Below are 19,374 nucleotides of genomic sequence, written 5' to 3' on the forward strand. Positions count from 1 at the left end.
CAAACCTCAGGATCACGAACGTTGAGTTTTGGTCAGGAAAATTAACAGTACATCCTATTAGATGGGATGTACCTGAGATGAGAATGGTAAAGCATCAGTACATCACCTTGAGATTTCATCTTACGCTCAGTCCTACCAAGTGGTACTATGGGAGAGTGCTGGGCTCCCAATAAGGTGAGTTTACATACTGCCTGGAAGCCTACACCGCCCATCAATCAGTGTAAGCCGAGTAGTTGCTGTCATGGACAGACTTGCCCCGACCATCAGAATGTGGAATTTCCACCACCGGCTCAGGGTCACCATTGGAGAAGAGCACCACCCATTGCTTGAGCAGGGGGAGACACTTTGTTCACAGCCATGTGCGGTCAGCAGTCAATGAACCGTAGGCATCACATTGTCTATACACTGTGCACAACCTAAGAAGACTGAGGAGTAACAAAGAGCTGGGAATATAACTTGTGTTAGGTCTCTTCACTTCCTGGCTAGGTGTGCATTCTCTGCGCCCGCTCAGTTACGTGGGTGCTCGCATCCAGTCCAAAGCAATGGTTCAAACCTTTCTGGATTCGAGAACTACTTTTGGTCATGCGCAGCACGCCTCGGGAACCTCTACTGTCGAGGGGGGGACTGGGAAGCGATCTTAGGGTGTGAAAAGCAAGGTGCTCCGAGGCAGCTTGAAAAGTGAGATGGACTCGGAAGTGAAAATTTTTATTTGGTTGTTGGAAAAATAAGTTAAAACGTTCACTTGGACAGACAATTCCATACGAAGAGTATAGGACGTCGCGGTGGTGAGAAGTTTGATCCCGACCCCGACGCCTGTATATTTGGAGATTGCATGTTCTCCCTATGGTCGCGTGGATTTTTCACCGAGTCTTCCGGTTTTTTCCTCCACATTTAGAATCGACATGCGTTGGAGTATTTGGCTGCAATACATTTTCACGTGACAAGCCACTTTGTTGCGCTATCATTTGCGGCCAGGTGGTTTCTACAAAAGAGCTACATATTTCAGTTGGCCTTACCTGGTAAAATAAAACAGTTTAGTTTACTTGATACATCACGTAGCTTTTGCTTGTTGACCTGGTGATTGTTATGTAATCATATTGGGTGTTTGCGCAATACACGTGCGTCTACGTGAGCAGCAGTCGAGCAAGAAGCCCGGAGATGAGACCTGGCTTCGATGTTTTGATGGACAGCTCTTTTCAGGCCTTCAATGCAATGCATTTGAATGGACAATTCGGCTTTGGAATGGGATGGCTCGAGGAGAAATAAACAAAACCATAAGCGACTTTACTCGACGTAAATGTGAGTGGCGTTTGAGTTTGGCAGTTCAATTGATTTCAGTCAAAGTGCGGTCAAGTGTACATTTCGTCACTATTCAACCGCATTCTATTTTTGCTGTGGGTTTTTTCATTCGAGTGCCATGTTATTTAAATTTAGTTAATTCCACTAATGCAGTGAAGAGATCTGTGCAGCGGGATGATCTGCATTCCTCCAATATTCCAAATGCACTTTGAAACGCAGCTTCTAATCCAGATACCGTTTAATACTGGTAGGAACGAAGTTGTAAACTGAGTGTACCAGCCTGCAATAGATTAATGTGTCCATCCGTCCGTCCCCTTTCAATACTTTAACGAAGTGAAATCTCGTGCTGTTGGGTGTAAAATCAGCAATAGACAGCGCAGAGACTTGTCCTACCAGCCCACCATGCAGGGACCTGTTTTCCATAGTATCCAGCACATACTTGAAGAGCTTTATTGGTGTGGAAACACTTCACATCACACTCTGCCCGCCGTCGTCTTTTGAATAATCGCTCGTGACCTCGGTAGTATGTTTATAGGTGAAATGTGCAGTGCACGTTTGTTAAAACAGCAGTGCAGCCATTAAAGGCAGACTTAACGTGCAAGTTTTCAGAGCCATCATTACGATTTACAGTTGATTTGCGATTATGGTCAAGTATGATCCAACCAAATCTGTCATTAAGAACCCTCCACCACCAAACACCTAAGCAAATTAATAGTCACTCTGTACAAGTGTTTAACGTGCCTATTATTATTGTGCCAGCTTACCGGTGACATGAGCAATCATGTATCGGATGGCTAAATCTTGGTTTCAGGGGTTATTTTTAATTCACCGGCGAGTGAACTGAAACAGGTGGTGCGTTGTTTCGCTGGGCCAGGTAGTGGAGGCTTTTTAATGGCACTAATTTGGACAGATAACAACGAGGCCAACAAAAATGTTTGTTCATCATTAAAGGGAAAGTGCGTTTGGTGTTTCACGGATAAAACGTGGGGACACAGTGGTTGTATTCCTGTGTACGGTGTCACTGGGTGCCTTGTCAATCACCGGCTTTCCAATTCACTTTCATTCAATAACACTTCACGTTTTTTAAAAGTTATTTGGAAAATCGACAGGACTGCTAAAAAGAGACCTAGCCTACTCACCACCAGGATGAAATGTACACATCCTTTATTTACGATGTCGTGAATGAGTTTTGAGTCGAGACGCTACTGTGTCTGTGCAATCCATATAAAATTACAGGTTTCCCCTCTATCACATGCACACGGTCTTGTATGGGGAAATATAAAAGCTGAAATTTAGATGTGGTCAGGATGGTGGAATACCGACATTTATACAGCATCATTACAAGTGCTTGGTATTAACTATACTGGCATCCCCAGACACTTTCTAGCCATGACAAGGGAGAATGTAAATAACCGAGATGTGAGTGATGCAGACACGATTCACAATTATAAATAAAAGCACAATGGCCCATATGGCTAGAGGTCTAAATACTGTAAAGAAAATACTCTCAGCCTCTAACTTAAACAGATGGTGTCAGCCCATGGACAGCTGAGGAACGGCAATTCCAGACTCCATTTTCCTGATGAAGGCTGCACTGCTGAGAGGCGCAGCCTCGGTGACATTGCCAACTGATGCCTTTCCAGGCAGTCTCTGTGTATGCAGCGAGGAACCCAAACATCGTGCCCTGATGAAGGCTGCAGCACGCTGCTGCTGTTGTGTGGAGCATCTGCAGCTGAGATGACTCGAGTTTGGGGCTGCCAACATCTGCTTCTATTGTATCTGGAACGGTGACGTAGCGTGGCCGGCAGGGGCCCTGGTGCAAGGAATTAAGTGGGGTCCCCTGTCCAATTCTCCCGGCCCCTGGGTCTCTCTGGCCGGTCCGTGGCTGCACCGCCTGCACACTCAATAGTTATGACCCTGGCCAAGAATCCCATTTAAGATTCGGCTTTGCAACCACACCGAACGCATCTCTCTAGCCCAGAGAGAGAGAGGAATTTCTGTTATGAGCCACAGCTCAGTTCGCAGGGCCAAGCGCCAGCTCGAGGAAGGCGAGCGCCTGCAGCAACGCATCGCACATCTCTTCACATTCGCGGCTGTCACGCGCCGACGCGAGGGAGCGCGGCACTCGCACGCGCGGCCGCTCCAGCAGCAGCACCTCGTCCAACAGGAGGCGTACAACCTCCCGCCCGCTCGTCTTGGTGCTCCCCAGCATGAGCTGGAAATGCTGGCCCACGGCGGAGCGCGACATGCCGAGCACGCGGGGGTGTGGGGGTGGCACGGTGGTGGGGGGCTCCATCCATGGATTGTCCTGGGCACACGGAGGTCAGGGGTCGGCAGTTGTGGTTTTCGCTCTCGACAAAGATTGAATTCGGGGAGTTACAGTGCGGCGTGGGAAGTCTCCATCGCTAAGCGCAACTCAAATAACGTGCAGTGGTAAAAATGTAAAATAAAACGTAAAAATTATAACTCAACAAATTACTTTAATACAATGTAACAAAGTTTAAAAGTTAAACGTAAAATTAATACTAGGTCATTCAGATCCACAATCATACACAGTACGGGTCCTGTCCACGTGCAGAGTTCCCTACGATCGGGGCTTGGTTTCAGCCCGGCCTATCCAGGTCAGCGACCTGGAAAATATTTCCAGTATACCTCTCACTACGAGTAGCTACTAGGAGTCACGTGCCAACTACTCCAATCTAGCCGCAGCAACGTGGGAAAAAAAGCGAGCAACGAAGCCTGTGCGTACGTGTCGAAACGAACGCACGCTCGGCGCGCCACCACGCACCGCGACTTCCGTCCCGGCGGCAGCAGCGTCCCTGAGCGAGAGCAGGCTGAAGAGCGTTGTCTCCATGCTACGTAGGTGCAGCACGACCGGGAAGAGGCTTGTGTTCCCGGGCGGCAGGCTCGGCCGCTCCAGCACGTACAGGTCCGCCTTGGGAATGAGCGCCACCGTCGCACGCAGCTACGCCCGCGTCGTGTCCACAGGGAAACACAATCCACGGGCCATACCGGTCACTTCTGTTCATAAGCGATCACAGGGTATGACAGGTGGAAGTGAAAGCAACAGTGGGGTGACGGTCACGATTATTATGATTATTACCCTTTCAGTGTACAGGAAGGCTGCAATGAGCCCCAAGACTCTTTTTCAAGAGGATCCTGCCAGGTTTTCTCAGGGCAGATGTTGCTGCTGTGTGTAATTGGAACTGAGTCATTTTCAGGTAGGTTTTCAGAATTAGGATGTTTTGGCCAATACCAGTTATAATGTTTGGTTTTTCAGCTATGAGAGGACACCCATGCAGAAAGAGAGCATACCAACTCCATGCAGAAAGGTGCCGAGTTGGGAATTGAACACAGGATCTTTTTCCTGCGAGTCGCAAGTGCAACCACCGCGCCACTCAAAGATTACGTCTTGGCAGTGGGAGGTGTGTACAGGTGTGTACAGGTGTGTGTGTGTAGAGTGGCGACATGTCTGTGACAGTGGGAGCGGTAGTGTAGTGGTTAGTGCACTGCACTAAGAACCTGGTGACCAACAAAAGGGACGATTATTTGAACCGGTCCTGGGCCTCCCCTAGGTCGACTCGGCCTCAAATCAGTACCTGATGTGGTGTGTAAATATCGCCACTGGGGAAAGAATGGTTGCCGGGCATGGTGCTGGCCACTCCACCCCCTCCTATGCCGTGTTGGCCTTCATAGGTGCTCGCTAACAGCACTTCCCCCAACAGTCTGTTAAAGCTATACGGCGGATCTTTGTCTTTTGTGTGTGACAGTGGCGGTGTGTGTATAAACAGGAGGGCGGGATAGCATGACAGAGGAGCAAGAGTCGCTGCGTACTTCCTCGTAGTAGACGTTGGGAGCGTAGCTGCCCGTCCTGATGGTGTCGCAGCGGCGCTGCTGCCAGGCCAGGACGTCAAGCGAGCGTGTGACGTGCGCCCACGCCACGCGGTGCATCCCAAACACCAGCGACACCACGCTCCGCACGGTCTGCGACGACAGTGCCCAGAGAACTCGATCAGTGCCAACAAACGACCACAGGCTCAACTGGCATTCGTTACACTCGGTTTGTTTGTTTCGGGGAAGGCCCATAGAGCTCAGAAGCCAATGTGAGGTCACCACCACCAGGCAATCGCAGTGGCTCAATAGTAACTTGGGTCCAGTCCACCTGCCAAGTCTCAAAACGACGAGCACTGGGGTGGCACTCATCCTCATCGGCAGGCCTGAGCCAGAAGTGTAAATCCACATGCACAAGATGGGCAGTCTCTCCACAATGTGACTGCTCGTTTTGGTCAAATGTTATTTTGTGCAGAGTGCAGAGGCATATGCTACAAAATCACATACAGCAGGAAGAGCTGTCCACCGTGATTTCCTGCAGTGGTACTTAAATTGTTTTCGAGAAATGATGGGATGAGTGGACACCTGACCGAGACATTAACTGGCAACCTTCTGACTGGGTCATATTTGCCCTTGTCATTGGAATGTAGAATTTCAACCAAAGAATCAAGGCTGCCAACAAAGATGCATCAAGATATGTTTACTTTGAAGTAGAGAGGAGCATTGTATCCCAAGCTTTAGGTCTCCAGTGCCAATGGCCTTACCCCAACGTAAATAGCTCTTACACTAAACAACAGGCAGGGTGGCTCAGTGGTTATAGCACTGGACAACAATAAAGTCAAATATGGATCTGGGGTTCACTCAGTCACTCATCAATCCCCAGTCCACAACATATCACCGCAGTGTGGGAAAGCAGCATTGGTCATCCTATGGAGAGACTGGCCCACCTTGGGATTGTGTAAATCCACCACTTGGGTACGATGGTGTCTGTGTTAGCTGTGCTTCGTCTGCCTTCACTACCTCGAGGCTTTCGCGGCTCACATCCGGCTTGAGGAAGGTCAGCCGTTTGCTCTGCCGTGCCGCCGCCTCCCTGCTAAGCTTGGGCTGCAGGAGGACGGTGCATGCCTTGAACAGCGACTTGTACTTCAGGTAGGGGACTCTGGAGGGCGGAAAAAACCCATCAGCAACCTCCCTTTATTAATATCGCTCGTAACATATAATCAGCAATTTCCTTTACTACTCCACAATCAGTACAGCCAAGTACCGCCAAAAGAGGGCTTCCCTCAAACACACGGACGCCACAGTGATTATAGATTCAGCCCATCATGCCTCTGCGGTTGGAAAAATGAGTACCATTCTTGCAGCTGTTTAGTAAGAATGTTCAATGTGAACCTTTACTGAATCTCAACTCACTTTCAAACAGGCTTTCTTGGCATGTTTGGGTGTGTTTCCGCAGTGTGCATGTATCGTGTACATGTACACAGGGTGCGGCGTGCATAGTGTATACGTCTAACGTGTGCAGTGTGCATTGCGCACAAGCTGGGTCGCGCGCGAGCGGCGCTTTTCCGTGCCTGGTGAGCGAGTCCAGGTCGCCGAAGGGGCCGTGCTCATCGCGGAACGCTGCCACGTTGGCGCCTTTGCGGCCCCGCAGCGCGCGCATGGCCCCCAGCTCCGCGCCCGACGCCTCATTAAAAGTCCGCAGCAACGTTGCCCGCTGCTCCGCCGTGAAGAGCTCGTCCAGGGGGACCTCCACCGTGTGGCGCTCCTCTGAAGATAGCGGCTCCCTGTCTAGCTCCGCCGTGGAGACCTCCGACTGGGAGAACTCCCCTCTGGGTCGCTCCGCCGTAGAGACCTCCTCGCCCTGCCTGTCGGACTGCTGGGTGCTCGCGTTCATCGGTTGTTCCGGGGCATCGGGGAACGCACATCGCGACCTTGCACTCACTACTCCCCGCAACCTGGCTCCCAGCCACAGCGCTCCTGGTAAACATGCGCACAGAGGCACTTTGGTGGAATACAGCGCTCCAACTCCACTTTAAACATTACCACATCAAACGGTCAGCGTTACACCAACACCACAGCAATGTATCATTTCACCAGGATCTGTAAAGTTGTCGCTGAGAATAATTGACTGTGTAGTGACGCGCGTCTGTATTTCAGTGAATAATTGCGAAATGGGCTTGGGCAAGACACATCGCTTAAAGGGATCATCGCGGACACAGAGCGATGAAAGCAGCTCATCCTGAGTGTGCAACTTGTGGCATCGCTGGACCGTGAATGGCGGCGGTGTGGGGCAGGCCGTCGCCCAGCAGGAGGTAGAAAATAGCGGATGATGGGCGGCAGCAGGAGGCCATAGGGCAGGTCGGTCATTGCTGGACTCGGCGCCTTCACGGTGTTAACCCACGAATGTAACCGTCCGTGATCATTGTACAAAGACCCCCCCCCCCCCCGATAGCCTTAACAGACTGTTGGGGCAAGTGCTGTTAGCCAGCACCTTTGAAAGCCGGTACGGCACACGAAAGGGTTGGGTGGGTGGCCAGCACCACGCCCGATCGCCTTAGTGGCGATGCTCACACATCGCACCAGGTACTAATTCTAGGTCGAATCGACCTAGGGGAGGCCCTGGACCGGTTCAGATAATCGCCACTGGTGTTGGCCGTGAGCGGGAATCGATCTCGGGTCGCCGGGTTCACAGCGCGCTAGCCGCTACACTACCGCTCCCCACTCCCACCACCACGTCCATGCACGCCAAACACATTTCCGGCATGGAGCGCCGGAGAATGTGTACTCGTTTTTTTGCGTGTGAAAGACAGCCCTCCATTTACCTGGTAATCTCTTCGTCGCGAGCATTGTGCGAGTACCGGTGATCGCGGATTAATCGCCAAGCGAGTGGCGGCGTTCAGTTACAGCTGAATGGCCGAGGACACGCATGTCACCATGGGCGCCGCCATGCTGGGGGCACGTGACACCGCACCACGTGGTCCCGAGTATAACAACAACAACACTTTATTGTTCGCCACAGTTCGCAGGAGACAAACGGCATAGCTGTTAAACCACCACGGTTTAGTCTCCCCCCCTCCCCCCCCCCGTGTTCTTACACAGGGAAATTGAGTTTTCAGGTCCATACGGCGTACAGCCATTGCAGTACGAGCAACAAAAAGGATCATCAGGCCAAAAAAAAGTCGTAGAACAGATTTTTTTAAACTCTGGAGATTAGCGATTCCCGTATGTACATCCACGTATGGGGGGGGGCGTCCATAAATGACATCACGCACCTAGGGGGGGTCAGACATTAGTGACGATGTATGACGAAGGAGGGGGAGGGGTTGAGAAATGTGACGTCACATCAAAATGCGCATCTTTAAATATAGACAACACGTTCTACTTAAATTTTGATTTAAACATTTCGTGACTGCAGGGATTCATATTCTTGGTTCTTTCGGTACAGTCACGTAGAAGGGAAACAAAAAAATATATAAAACAATAAAATTATCACGACGTTTCGACTGCAACACAAGCAATCATCATCAGGTGTGTAAACCACAGCAAGAAAAATTTTCACACCTGATGATTGCTTGTGTTGCAGTCGAAACGTCGTGAGAATTTAGTTTTATGTATATTTTATTTTATTGTTTCCCTTCTACGTGACTTTACCGAAAGAACCAAGAATACGTTCTACTTAATTAAATAGACTTTTTAATCAATGTTTTCTCCTACAACATCAGAGTGCAGCGCCACATTAAATACGCACTACAATGACAATAGTTTAAAGCGATTTGAAGCATGTTTTATTTTCAAAATGGAAATATGGTTGGGGGGGGGGCAGAGCTTTGTGACGTCATATTTGAGGGAGGGTCTGACATTTTGTGACGCCGTGTGACGAGGGGGGGTCAAAAGTGCCCAAATTCGCGTGACGTCATTTATGGACGGCCCCTATGAAGCAAGCAGCATCAGCATGCAAGATCACAGACAGCATGCATGATAAGTAGCATCATTGACACCAATCATCAACATGAATACACAAGTTTTTGTTTTATAACAATTTGTGTCTACGTGTTTCTCCCTTGTGATGGGACTTATTTGTAGGATGAACGTTGATGTTTATAATGGCACAGGGTGACATAGAAAGTCTGAATTGGTCTGTAATAAGGTAGGCACTGATAAACAGGTATGGTATAGAGGAGGACGAGGCATTTGATCGGGGCGCTGGCTGTGGCTGAGAACGACAACGGTGAAGAAGTGGGTCTGACTACATCTGGGACGAGTTCGACCTTCAACTAAAATTGACGTTTCCAAGGAGTTTCCTTACACAAGCATGCGTCACCACTGCGCAGTCGACCGAGTGCTCTGCCCAATAACAAATGCCAATTAACACTGCTGTGACCGCTGATGAGACCCTGAGGTTGAAGCCGGCGTATGTTTGAACACATTCTGCTGGATTATCTGTGCCGTTGACTGAACATTCGCGTGCGCAGAAAGAGTGGGCAAGGCGTAGTTATTTATTTGTTTACGAGCACTGCCCGTGCATTTGCCGATTTGCGCGTGAGACATGGAGGAGGGTGGGGGCGTGACGTCAACCACGCACGAGCCCTGCTCAGCGCTATGGGATTGCAGGTGGCAGTGGCTAGGAGATGTTAACTACCTCGCCCGGTATGCAGGAGGACGTGGATTCGATCCCGACCCTGACGCCTGCTGCTGTATATTTGGAGTGTGCGTGTCTCTCTCACCCACCTTGGTCGCGTGAATTTTTTTCCGGGTCCTCCACTTTTTCCCTCCACATTTAGAAACACGCGTTTCGGGCATGTGGCTGCTATACATTTGCACACGAACAGCCACTCCGTTGAGCTGTCATTTGTGGCCAGGTCGTTTCTGAAAAAGAGCTGACAGAGCTCAGTGGGCCTTACCTGGTAAAATAAAAAATAGTTTAGTTTAGACGTCATCACCGGGAACTAGCCCGCCCACGCGCCAGTCAGCCGGGAAATATGCAACAATGCTGCAATTTAGCATTAGATGGACACCTCTACCGACGAGCATTCGACTTATGAACTTTCAGAGATACAAATCTCTCCGTATGTCCAGTTGTCTGTTAGAACCAAGAGTCGTGAGTTCAACCGCCGCGCAATAGATGGCGGTGGTGGCATCTATCGTATTTTCCCGCATGTAGCCCACGTACGCATATAACCCGCAGACGCATATACCCCGCAAAAATAGAGTTTTGTGTAAAACATATTTCAGATAGCCCGCACCTCCATATACCCCGCATGCATTCATATCTTTAACGTCGTTACCGCAGCTTAATTCCATCATATTAATACGAAGTTTACATTTGTAATACATTCCACTTTCAATTGTTAACATTAAAATCATAACGTGCACAAAGAAAACAAACTAACTGGAAACGAGTGAACTTAAAACAGTAAATAAGTAACAAAAGTAAATATCCAATAAATAAGTAACACATAACTGGTAGATAAGTAAGTACAGTTTTAGCACTGGTAGATTGCGCACTGCGCAGACAATAGCAGCACTACGGCAACGCCGTTGCCTCGCCCCCCCCCCCCACTTCTCTCTCCCCCACCCAGCTCTCCCGTCGCCGGTAAACAAAGTGCGCCCACTTCAAACATTGTCGTTTCATTGTACAAACAATTCGAATAATTTAAAACGTGATAACATGTGCAATTTTAGTGTGAGTGGTTTATTAAGCAGTGTTTTAGTCAAAGGTGAGTATTGCATAGAGGATAGTCCTACCATGAAAAAATTTAACGAGTTATGACATATCACATGTGTAATATATTTTTGGGATAGCCCACACCTCCATATACGCCGCAGGGTCTTGTTTTGTTTGTAAAAAGTGGTATACCCCGCGGGTCATATGCGGCAAAATATGGTACATATGCAGAACGTGAAGAACCAGTGGCATCTTCATTTACAGGAGATTATTCAACTTTTAAAGCCACTCCCTGTGTTGAGTGTACATGTCGTACAACATGTTTGTAATCTACAGGAGTAAAGGTGGACTTGCGTGACAAACCTTTTTGTAGATTTGTATATGTGTACTTCCTATTGGAAAACATTTGTTGACATGATATTTAATATTTCAATAGAATTGGACAGCAAGAGATACAAGTACATTAAAAAAAGTTTTGGTTCACAGCTTTAAACCTAACAATTATTTAGAGCTTCTTTAATCCCATTAAAATCATAATTGGATCCAGGAATTAGTCACAGTGGTTTAAGCAATGATTGCACTATGCAACACAATTTTTGTTCCTGGGTATTAAGTGTTATTTCGTAATTGCTTATGCCTAAAAAGTATAGAAAATGGCTATTATTCCATACAAACTTTGTTTTTGTGACCAGGACAGTGATATTTTGAAATTTACCTATTTTCAATGAGAAAACAGGCGAATTTGTGTCTTTTCGTTCACATGAAGTCAGAAAAAAACATGAATCACAATTAACATGTATTTATACTAAATACAAAAATGACTACAAAATATTTACAAGTGAGTAGTTTTCCGAGATTTACAATTATACTGTAAATCAGTTTAACGAATCAGACCCCAAATGTAGTCTCCAATCATGTTCTCGTTATACTGTCCTTGGTAGCGGCGTTCAAAGTCCAGTATATCCTGGTGGAAGTGCTTGCCTTGCTCCTCCGAGTACGCTCCCATGTTCTCCTTGAATTTATCAAGATGAGCATCAAGGATATGGACATTGAGGGACATCCTACAGCCCATTGTGCCATAGTTCTTCACCAGTCTCAACCAGCTCCACGTAGTTTTCGACCTTGTGATTGTCCAGGAAGCCATGAACCACTGCGACAAAGCTGTTCCAAGCCGCTTTCTCCTTACTCGTGAGCTTCTTGGGGAATTCATTGCACTCCAGGATCTTCTTTATCTGTGGTCCGACGAAGACACCGGCTTTGACCTTTGCCTCGGACAGCTTGAGGAAGAAGTATTTAAGGTACTTGAGGGCTGCCGACTCCTTATCTACAGCTCTGACAAATTGTTTCATGAGGCCCAATTTGATGTGCAGTGGTGGCATCAGCAACCTTCCGGTGGTCCACCAGTGGCTCCCACTTGACGTTGTTCCTCACCACAGAGAACTCGGTCTGCTGTGCCCAGTCCTGCCTGTGGTAGTGCGCCTTGGTGTCCCTGCTGTCCCAAAGGCAAAGATAGCAGGGAAACTTGGTAAAACCGCCTTGGAGACCCATCAGGAATGCCACCATTTTGAAGTCTCCGATGACCTCCCAGCAGTACGCATCATACTTCAAGGCGTCCACCAAGGTCTTGATGCTGTTGTAATCCTCTTTGAAGTGCACCGAGTGAGCCAGAGAAAGAGACGGGTACTTGTTACCATCATGGAGCAGCATGGCTTTGAGGCTCCTGGATGAGCTGTCAATGAAGAGGCGCCACTCATTCTGGTTACAGGCGATTCTGATTGCCTCAAACAAACTGGTCACATTCTGGCAGAAGCAGAGCCCATCTTGACGGGTAAAGAAGCTGCAAAAAGGTTGATGATGCTTCCTCTGATCTGCGACTTGCACACTTTTATACAACAAGTTCCACTGCTTGAGCCTAGACGTCAAAAGCTCGGCATTGGACTTGGTGAGACCAAGATGTCTGATCAGGTCGTTGAGGTATTTTTGGTTGGGGTAGAATGGGTTTCTCTCCTCAGCTCCACCTCTGAAATTGTCATCTGGATCTACAACGTCTTCCTCGCTCTCTGACTTGCTGCTCCCTTCGAAAGAAAGCTGCTCTGTCTCTGGAGGAGTGGGTATGGGGAGCTCATGGCATTGTGGCACCGGGGCGATGGATGAAGGAAGGTCACAATACGTGATAGTAGGTGCATTCTTGCCAGTCCGACGTTTGGAAGGGTCCACCATGCAGAAGTCGCAGTTGCTTGAGTGGTCAGTGGGTCCCCGCCAAATTCTTAGGATAGCGAACTTCATGGCACTCTTTTCCCCTCTGTACCATCCTACAAAAATACATTTATTTCACCCATGACTAATGTGTAAGAGATTCTCGCAACATTTTTCATGTATGATATATTTTTCAATAACACTGAAAATTGAATAAAAATTAAACTTACAATTTTAAAAATGTTAACAAATTTTATAACATAAAATTCCGAGCAACAATTGTCCATCTTACCTTCCAGAGTTTGTTTTTCATTGCTCGCAGGTGAAATGAGGTGCCCAGGGTTTGTCTTGATCCCCAACAGGCATGCCGAAATATGCCTTGTAGGCCTCACACATCTTAGCAGATGCTTCCACAGAGTACTTTTTCGCTCATGTCTTGATAAATTGGCCACAGACATCGCAAAATGCGTCTGCCGGATGCTTGCAGCCTCTTGATGCCATCTCAGAAAAATGCAGATATGTATCCACTTAGGCAGCTGGAACTAAACTGAAATGATGGGCTTAAGGCTCCTATATTTATACTACTCTTTATATCACTGGAAAGTTCTAGAATATTCTAGAAGTTACTCCAAGTTTACTCAGCACTGAATCTATATGGAATGTTCTGGAAAATAGGTAAATTTCAAAATATCACTGTCCTGGTCACAAAAGCAAAGTTTGTGGGGAATAGCAATTTTCAGTACTTTTGAGGCATAAGCAATTAGGAAATAACACTTACTACCCATGAACAAAAAAAGTGTTACACAGTGTTGTTTTATTACCACACTGCAGAAGGGTTACCCGTAATTCCGTGTGCAGCATTTTTTTCTTTACTTTCAGTACAAATTATTTGATGAAGTACGGTAATATCTGTTTGATTACTGAACGGGTTGTGTATTGGACAATATTTAGCAACAGGTGCAGTAACTACATATGCCAATTTCAATGCTATACTCAGGAAATATTAAAATAATGTATTCTTACCAGACCCCATGGTATAAAGTGTATTATCCAACTATTATACAATTCCTGGTCGTTCTATGTGCTATAAAGAAGGATCGTTGCCCGAAACGTCACCTGTTATATAGTTTTCCTTTGAAGGCCACACACTGTGATTTGTCATAATTAGTGCGACTTTTAACTCGCTGAACCGTCCCTACTGGACATCTGTGAAGAAGAGCTTCATAGCTCATCGGATTCCTCCAGCATAAATAAAGATTATGATTCTAACATGAAGACGCAAAACCAATTTCTATCCTCTTTGGTTCTTTAGGTAAAGCCACCTGATGACGGACGCTTGTGTTGCGCCCGAAACGTCGTGATTTATTTTATTTTATACCTACGTGACTTTACCGAAAGAACCAAAGAGTGTGGATTCCTGCAGTCACGAAAGCTTCAAATCAAGATTAAATTTCTATCTCTTACGGGCTTACGGACACAACATAATCATTTCGTAGGGAAAATAAATAAATATAAAAGCAGTCAATGCGTCTCCAGCATATATATCTCTCCACTTTAAAACAAAACATTATTTCCCAGACAATCCATAAGCCTCGTGGTCTTCTGGAACTGTAAAATGCCAGCAGCTTTAATTCATTATAACCAAACTCTGGTCCGGTCTCGACATTCAGTGTCCTACCAGCAGTTAAGCTTCCTTAGCACACCTCACCCCAAACAAACACCCTCATTATTATTCTTGGTTCTTTCGGTAAAGTCACGTAGAAGGTAAACAATAAAATAATAAAAATATAAAACAATACAATTCTCACGACGTTTCGACTGCAACACAAGCAATCATCATCATCAGGTTTGAAAACCACACCTGATATTATCATGGATATTGATCGCGAAAGCCGTGGGCAATATTCATGATCTCGTGCGCTCACGCCCCGTCTGTCACTTAATATTCATGAGGGATTTTGTAAAGCCGCCGCCCATTTCATTAACATTAAAGAGCACGTGGTCGCCATCACCGCCTTCAGCCAACCACAAAGCGCACGTGCCCTCACAGCCCCCTCCCCACCCTCACAGTTAATATTCATGAGCGGGTGCCCAATAAGCTGCGCTCTACTAATGAATATTTACAAAGGTGCGCTCGAGCCCCGCCCACTCGTCTATTTGAGCGTCGTTGAGCGCGTGCCGCCTGCACTGTACGCGGCTGGCGGGCTCCGTGGGCCCCGCGCTCCTCGCTCTGCGCTCCCTGCGGCGGCCCAGAGCGGGGTGGGTCCGGGGTTTCTCACCTCGCCGGCCTCGCCGGCCCGTGGCTCCTTCTGTCAGCGGCACCACCGCTGAGGGGAACGCAGCTCGGCTCCGCCGGAGTCCGGGCAGCAGCGACTGAAATCAGTCCCGGAGCTGCCTCGGGTCGGTTCGAGCCAGAACCCAGCTCGGCCCTGCCCAGTGCTGGTGCTGGTGCCGGACCTGCTGCAACCTCTGTTGTTGGTGCTGGGTGGAGGTGGTGGGGAGGCTCCGATGGCCGACCGCGAGAGAAATAAAAAGGCCCTGCACGAGCTGCTCCGAAGGCCGGGAAACGAGTGCTGCGCCGACTGCGGTTTGCCAGGTGAGGACCCGCGGGGGGGGGGGGGGGGGGGGGGGGGGGGGCGCTGCCCAAGCTCGGCAGCAGCCCCCCAGCAGCTGCCCCCCAGCAGCAGCCCCCCAGCAGCAGCCCCCCAGCAGCAGCCCCCCAGCAGCAGCCCCCCAGCAGCAGCCCCCCAGCAGCAGCCCCCCAGCAGCAGCCCCCCAGCAGCAGCAGCCCCCCAGCAGCAGCCCTGCGATTAAACGAGACCGAGAGAGGAACACATTTATTAGAGCACAGCAACGGGTCATTTACATCGTCCACATTATTCAGAGAAGTGGGCTTGAGCGGACACGCCACAGCTGCTGAAGGGAGCATGGACGATGGTCAGAAGTGCTGAAGTGGCAGCAGTCCAAGGAGTGAGGACGACCAACCGAGTGGATGGAGCGATTAGGTCAGGTCATGCGCAGGTGCTCGGTGAGCTTGGCAGCGGCGGCTTGGGAAGGCCCTCGTCTAGCAGTGGATTGATCATGGCTGATGATACCAGCCGTTCATTTAACCCCTTAACGTGGTGTCGGAGAGTGATGCACAGCTCGGCCAGTTCCACAGTGGTTGTCTTACAGAGGGCCTTGTAGGGAAACTAGTCCCCGCCACAGGAACGAAGAATGGCCAACCTTAAGGGCCGCCGGAGGAGATGAGCACCGCCCCATTGAAACAAGTTCTCAACGTTTCGGGCAGAGGCCCTTATTCTGTGGACTATATTTCGATAGCGAGCCCGATCCTCAGTGGTCTCTCGCCCGGTACAAATATAATGAGAATGTACTACTATAATTTACTAATATAATGGGTCAAGAATGTGTGCGATAATTAGCGGGTGACATCACTGCACATGGAAGGGGGGGGGGCGAGGCGCCGCCCCCCTCGGCGTCAACTGATAACCCTCAATCTAGATTTTAAGTTTTATAATTTTCACTACAAAGGCAGAACCCTCACGTCACGCGTTCTCCATCACACTGTTGAGACATCGAAGTAAAAAGGACATCATGATGAACCTTTAAATTAAATGTCTGTGTTACCGCGGCCTTACAAATTGCACGTGAATTGATGCAATAAATATCACGTCGCGGTCTGCTTATCGCTTGCAAGTTTCAGATTTACTGAAATACACCCGCCCTTTGGACGGGCAAAAGGCTAGAGATTTATAGACTTGTCAATCCACTGCTGGATGAAGGCCTTGCTACCCCGTGTCGGTCATGAGGGGTTTTGCTCGTTCCCCACCCTGGTCAGACCTATTATACTGATAGCCACTCGCCACTGATGCTCAAACGATGTAATCATCATTGGAACAGTGGTTTCAACACGATGCAGTGTTTCCATCTACACGTCTTTGTGCTGGAGATGCGAGACTGCGTGTGTGTGTGTTTTAATCTGGTATTTAAAACAGATCTTGGGATTCCCGTCGGCCAAATCGGCCTTAAATGAGTACCTTAGCGCGGTGTGTAAACAGCACTATGGTGCTAGCCACCCACCCCCTCGTGTGCTGTGCCGACCTTAATAGGTGCTCGCTAACAACACTGACCCCAAAGAGTCTGGCGTTAAAGGCCTATCGGGGGATCTTTGTTTTTTTATCTGGAAAAAGCGATGAAGCGTGGCCTCTGCATTACCAAAGGCCTCCCGCAGAAGAAGCAGTACCCTCGGGAGCCCCGTCGGGCCACCGTTGCAGCTCATTACTACTCAGAGGCGCAATCCGTCACACGCGGTGGCGTTGCCGCCCGGTAAAGACGAATGTTCTCACACCTGCCTGCCTTCCCCTCACGCTGTGGGGGATGACGCCCCTTCTCCCGTGCTCTGCCAATAGACCGGGAGGACAGCCTCATCCTTTCTCTTGGCTCCGGCTCCCCATGATTTCCTCAGCTCCTCTGCCCTCAGTCTGACTGGAGCTGTGCGGCAGTCTTGATATTAGCGATACGAGTTTAGTGGATTTGCTGGTATTTGCGCCATTCTGATAGCGTGAGGCTATCGTGAAGGAACAGGGGCTACTGTAATTTAATAGCAGGACACGATGTTGCTATGGGTATTCCCAATTGTCATGATTAAAATTTGACATTTGAAAAGATTTGGATTATGGCTTAGGTGCTCAATGGCTTGCAATTTTTCGATTTACGTCTCAGGATCTTTAACGCCCACTGTGAAGCATAACGGCGTAGTGGTTTACGGTTAATACACACCGCGAAAGTAACCAGGGCGGCCTGTCGGTCTAGAACCACGAACCTCTGCGGCAAGCAGAGAACACGCGATTGCTGGGCCATGTCACCGGCAGTTCAGCGCGCAAGACGCAGTGTTATCACTCTCTGGGCCTCGGTCTTGGCAGTACATTGATCGGTACTGTACTGTATATAAATTAGAGCAATGTGGTGCGATAGCGCCGCATGTAAGTCTGTGTCAACATTAAAAATTATGCCCTGCTCAAGTAAGCAACTGAAGCCGTGCTCATCTCCGCTTTACAGCCCTGAGCCAGTGGTGGAAATTCCACGTTCCTATAGTGGGGGTGAGTGTAATCCATAGGACAACCACTGTTGTTGTCGCCAGAAAGTGGTTCTCATATCGACCCCGTTGGGATGATTGTACCCGGTGCCATGTAGGGCAGTAGATTCTATTTTCACATGGCATTGACTCAGATTGTTAAACTGCTCATGGAGATTTATATGGTAATATGTGTGGTGTTTGTGGGATACATTATATTATTAGTGGCGCCTATTGTCTTGTGCTCACGTAATCTACATTCACTTCGTATTGGGCAGTACAGCGTAGTCACGGTTGTGTGACCTATATGTATGTGTTGAATCGGTAAGCCAACAAGTACTGTAAACGTGTACACATGCGCGTTATGCGTGAGTAATGGACGGAAGGTTTCTGTATCTCGAGAGTCGGGTCTGTGTGACTCAGAGCCAGACTTAACAAAATCCATACTTTCCATTTGGACTCTTTCCCCTAGACGTCTTAAGCTAACAGAAAACATGTGAGTAACACGTACATTAAATAATAATATAATATACATACTTTTTCATATATATACGAGTAGTGGGTGAAACTTTTTCGGTAAACGGATATTAAAATATTGAACTACAGATGCAATAGTCGAGTTCATAAGCGTGCTGTAAACACGGTGGGAACACTGGCACGAGGCTGCTGAATAATTCGTGTTCATTAAAGCCAAGGACAAATAGCCTTAATCACCGGGCTTCCATTTAGAAGTAAGAAATATTTAGTTCAAGTCCAAATGACCAAGGTTTTATTCCATCGGGATAATAGGAGTTTCCGTGGACCGCTTTGAGGGAAGGCATAATAGGAGTGGATAAAGGGGCATGGATAGGTGTCTTTATCTTGTCCTATGCGAAGATTTTTTTAAATCTAAAACAATCCAGACTTCTTTTGAAATTATTTGACCAAATTTTCCAAGTGCAACAACAAAGACCCGAGTGAATTGATCTGCGATAAAATATTTAAAGCGACTCTTGTATATGCAATATAAATTCCAAAAGGAATCTTCATTCCTCTGTTTATCTTCATTCCTCTGTTTATACGTGGCTAGAGTGGTTATGAGTCTGGCCGGGTGGTGCTTGCGGTGAGACTGCTTGATTCACCCTGAACGTCGTGAGTTGACGTCCTGGTTAAGAATTGCCTCACCACAACATCCCTCTCCCCCAGTAAAATGAATGCTGCACCATTTCGTGAAGATTCACAAGTGGTCCCCCGATGCAGAGGTTGGCCCCTGCTGCCATAGGATCGTGAAATGTCCAAGTGATTCGGGGCATTCCACAGAGATCGGCGC

The 19,374-nt window shown here is 48.2% G+C and overlaps 2 protein-coding genes across 5 annotated transcripts in view; one reads left to right on the forward strand and one right to left on the reverse strand.

Annotated features, from left to right (window-relative positions):
• Positions 1–1,726: 1,726 nt before the first annotated feature.
• Positions 1,727–10,071, reverse strand: TEFM (transcription elongation factor, mitochondrial). Of its 3 annotated transcripts, none has more exons than XM_032967348.2 (6): positions 9,859–10,071; positions 6,702–7,107; positions 6,151–6,289; positions 5,134–5,283; positions 4,088–4,264; positions 1,727–3,607 (listed from the first exon to the last, which is right to left on the reverse strand). In XM_032967348.2, exons 1-6 carry the CDS (start codon positions 9,905–9,907, stop codon positions 3,314–3,316), a joined length of 1,215 nt encoding a protein of 404 aa, XP_032823239.2. In that variant the 5' UTR covers positions 9,908–10,071; the 3' UTR covers positions 1,727–3,313. The 3 variants fall into 3 exon arrangements, with proteins under 3 accessions (XP_032823239.2, XP_032823240.2, XP_032823238.2); XM_032967349.2 differs by lacking the exon at positions 9,859–10,071 and adding an exon at positions 7,953–8,151; XM_032967347.2 differs by lacking the exon at positions 9,859–10,071 and adding an exon at positions 7,400–7,926.
• Positions 10,072–15,129: 5,058 nt separating this feature from the next.
• Positions 15,130–19,374, forward strand: part of LOC116949720 (arf-GAP with dual PH domain-containing protein 1-like) — a 60,202-nt gene continuing 55,957 nt past the window's right edge. For both annotated transcript variants that reach the window (XM_032967346.2, XM_032967345.2), the window contains exon 1: positions 15,130–15,587. In XM_032967346.2, the coding sequence (XP_032823237.2) occupies positions 15,500–15,587 (88 nt within the window). In that variant the 5' untranslated portion in view covers positions 15,130–15,499. The remainder of the gene's footprint in view (positions 15,588–19,374) is intronic.

This window comes from Petromyzon marinus, chromosome 37 (assembly GCF_048934315.1).
Source record: "Petromyzon marinus isolate PM22_M1 ecotype Great Lakes invasive population chromosome 37, UKy_Petmar_22M1.pri1.0, whole genome shotgun sequence".
NCBI lineage: Eukaryota > Metazoa > Chordata > Hyperoartia > Petromyzontiformes > Petromyzontidae > Petromyzon > Petromyzon marinus.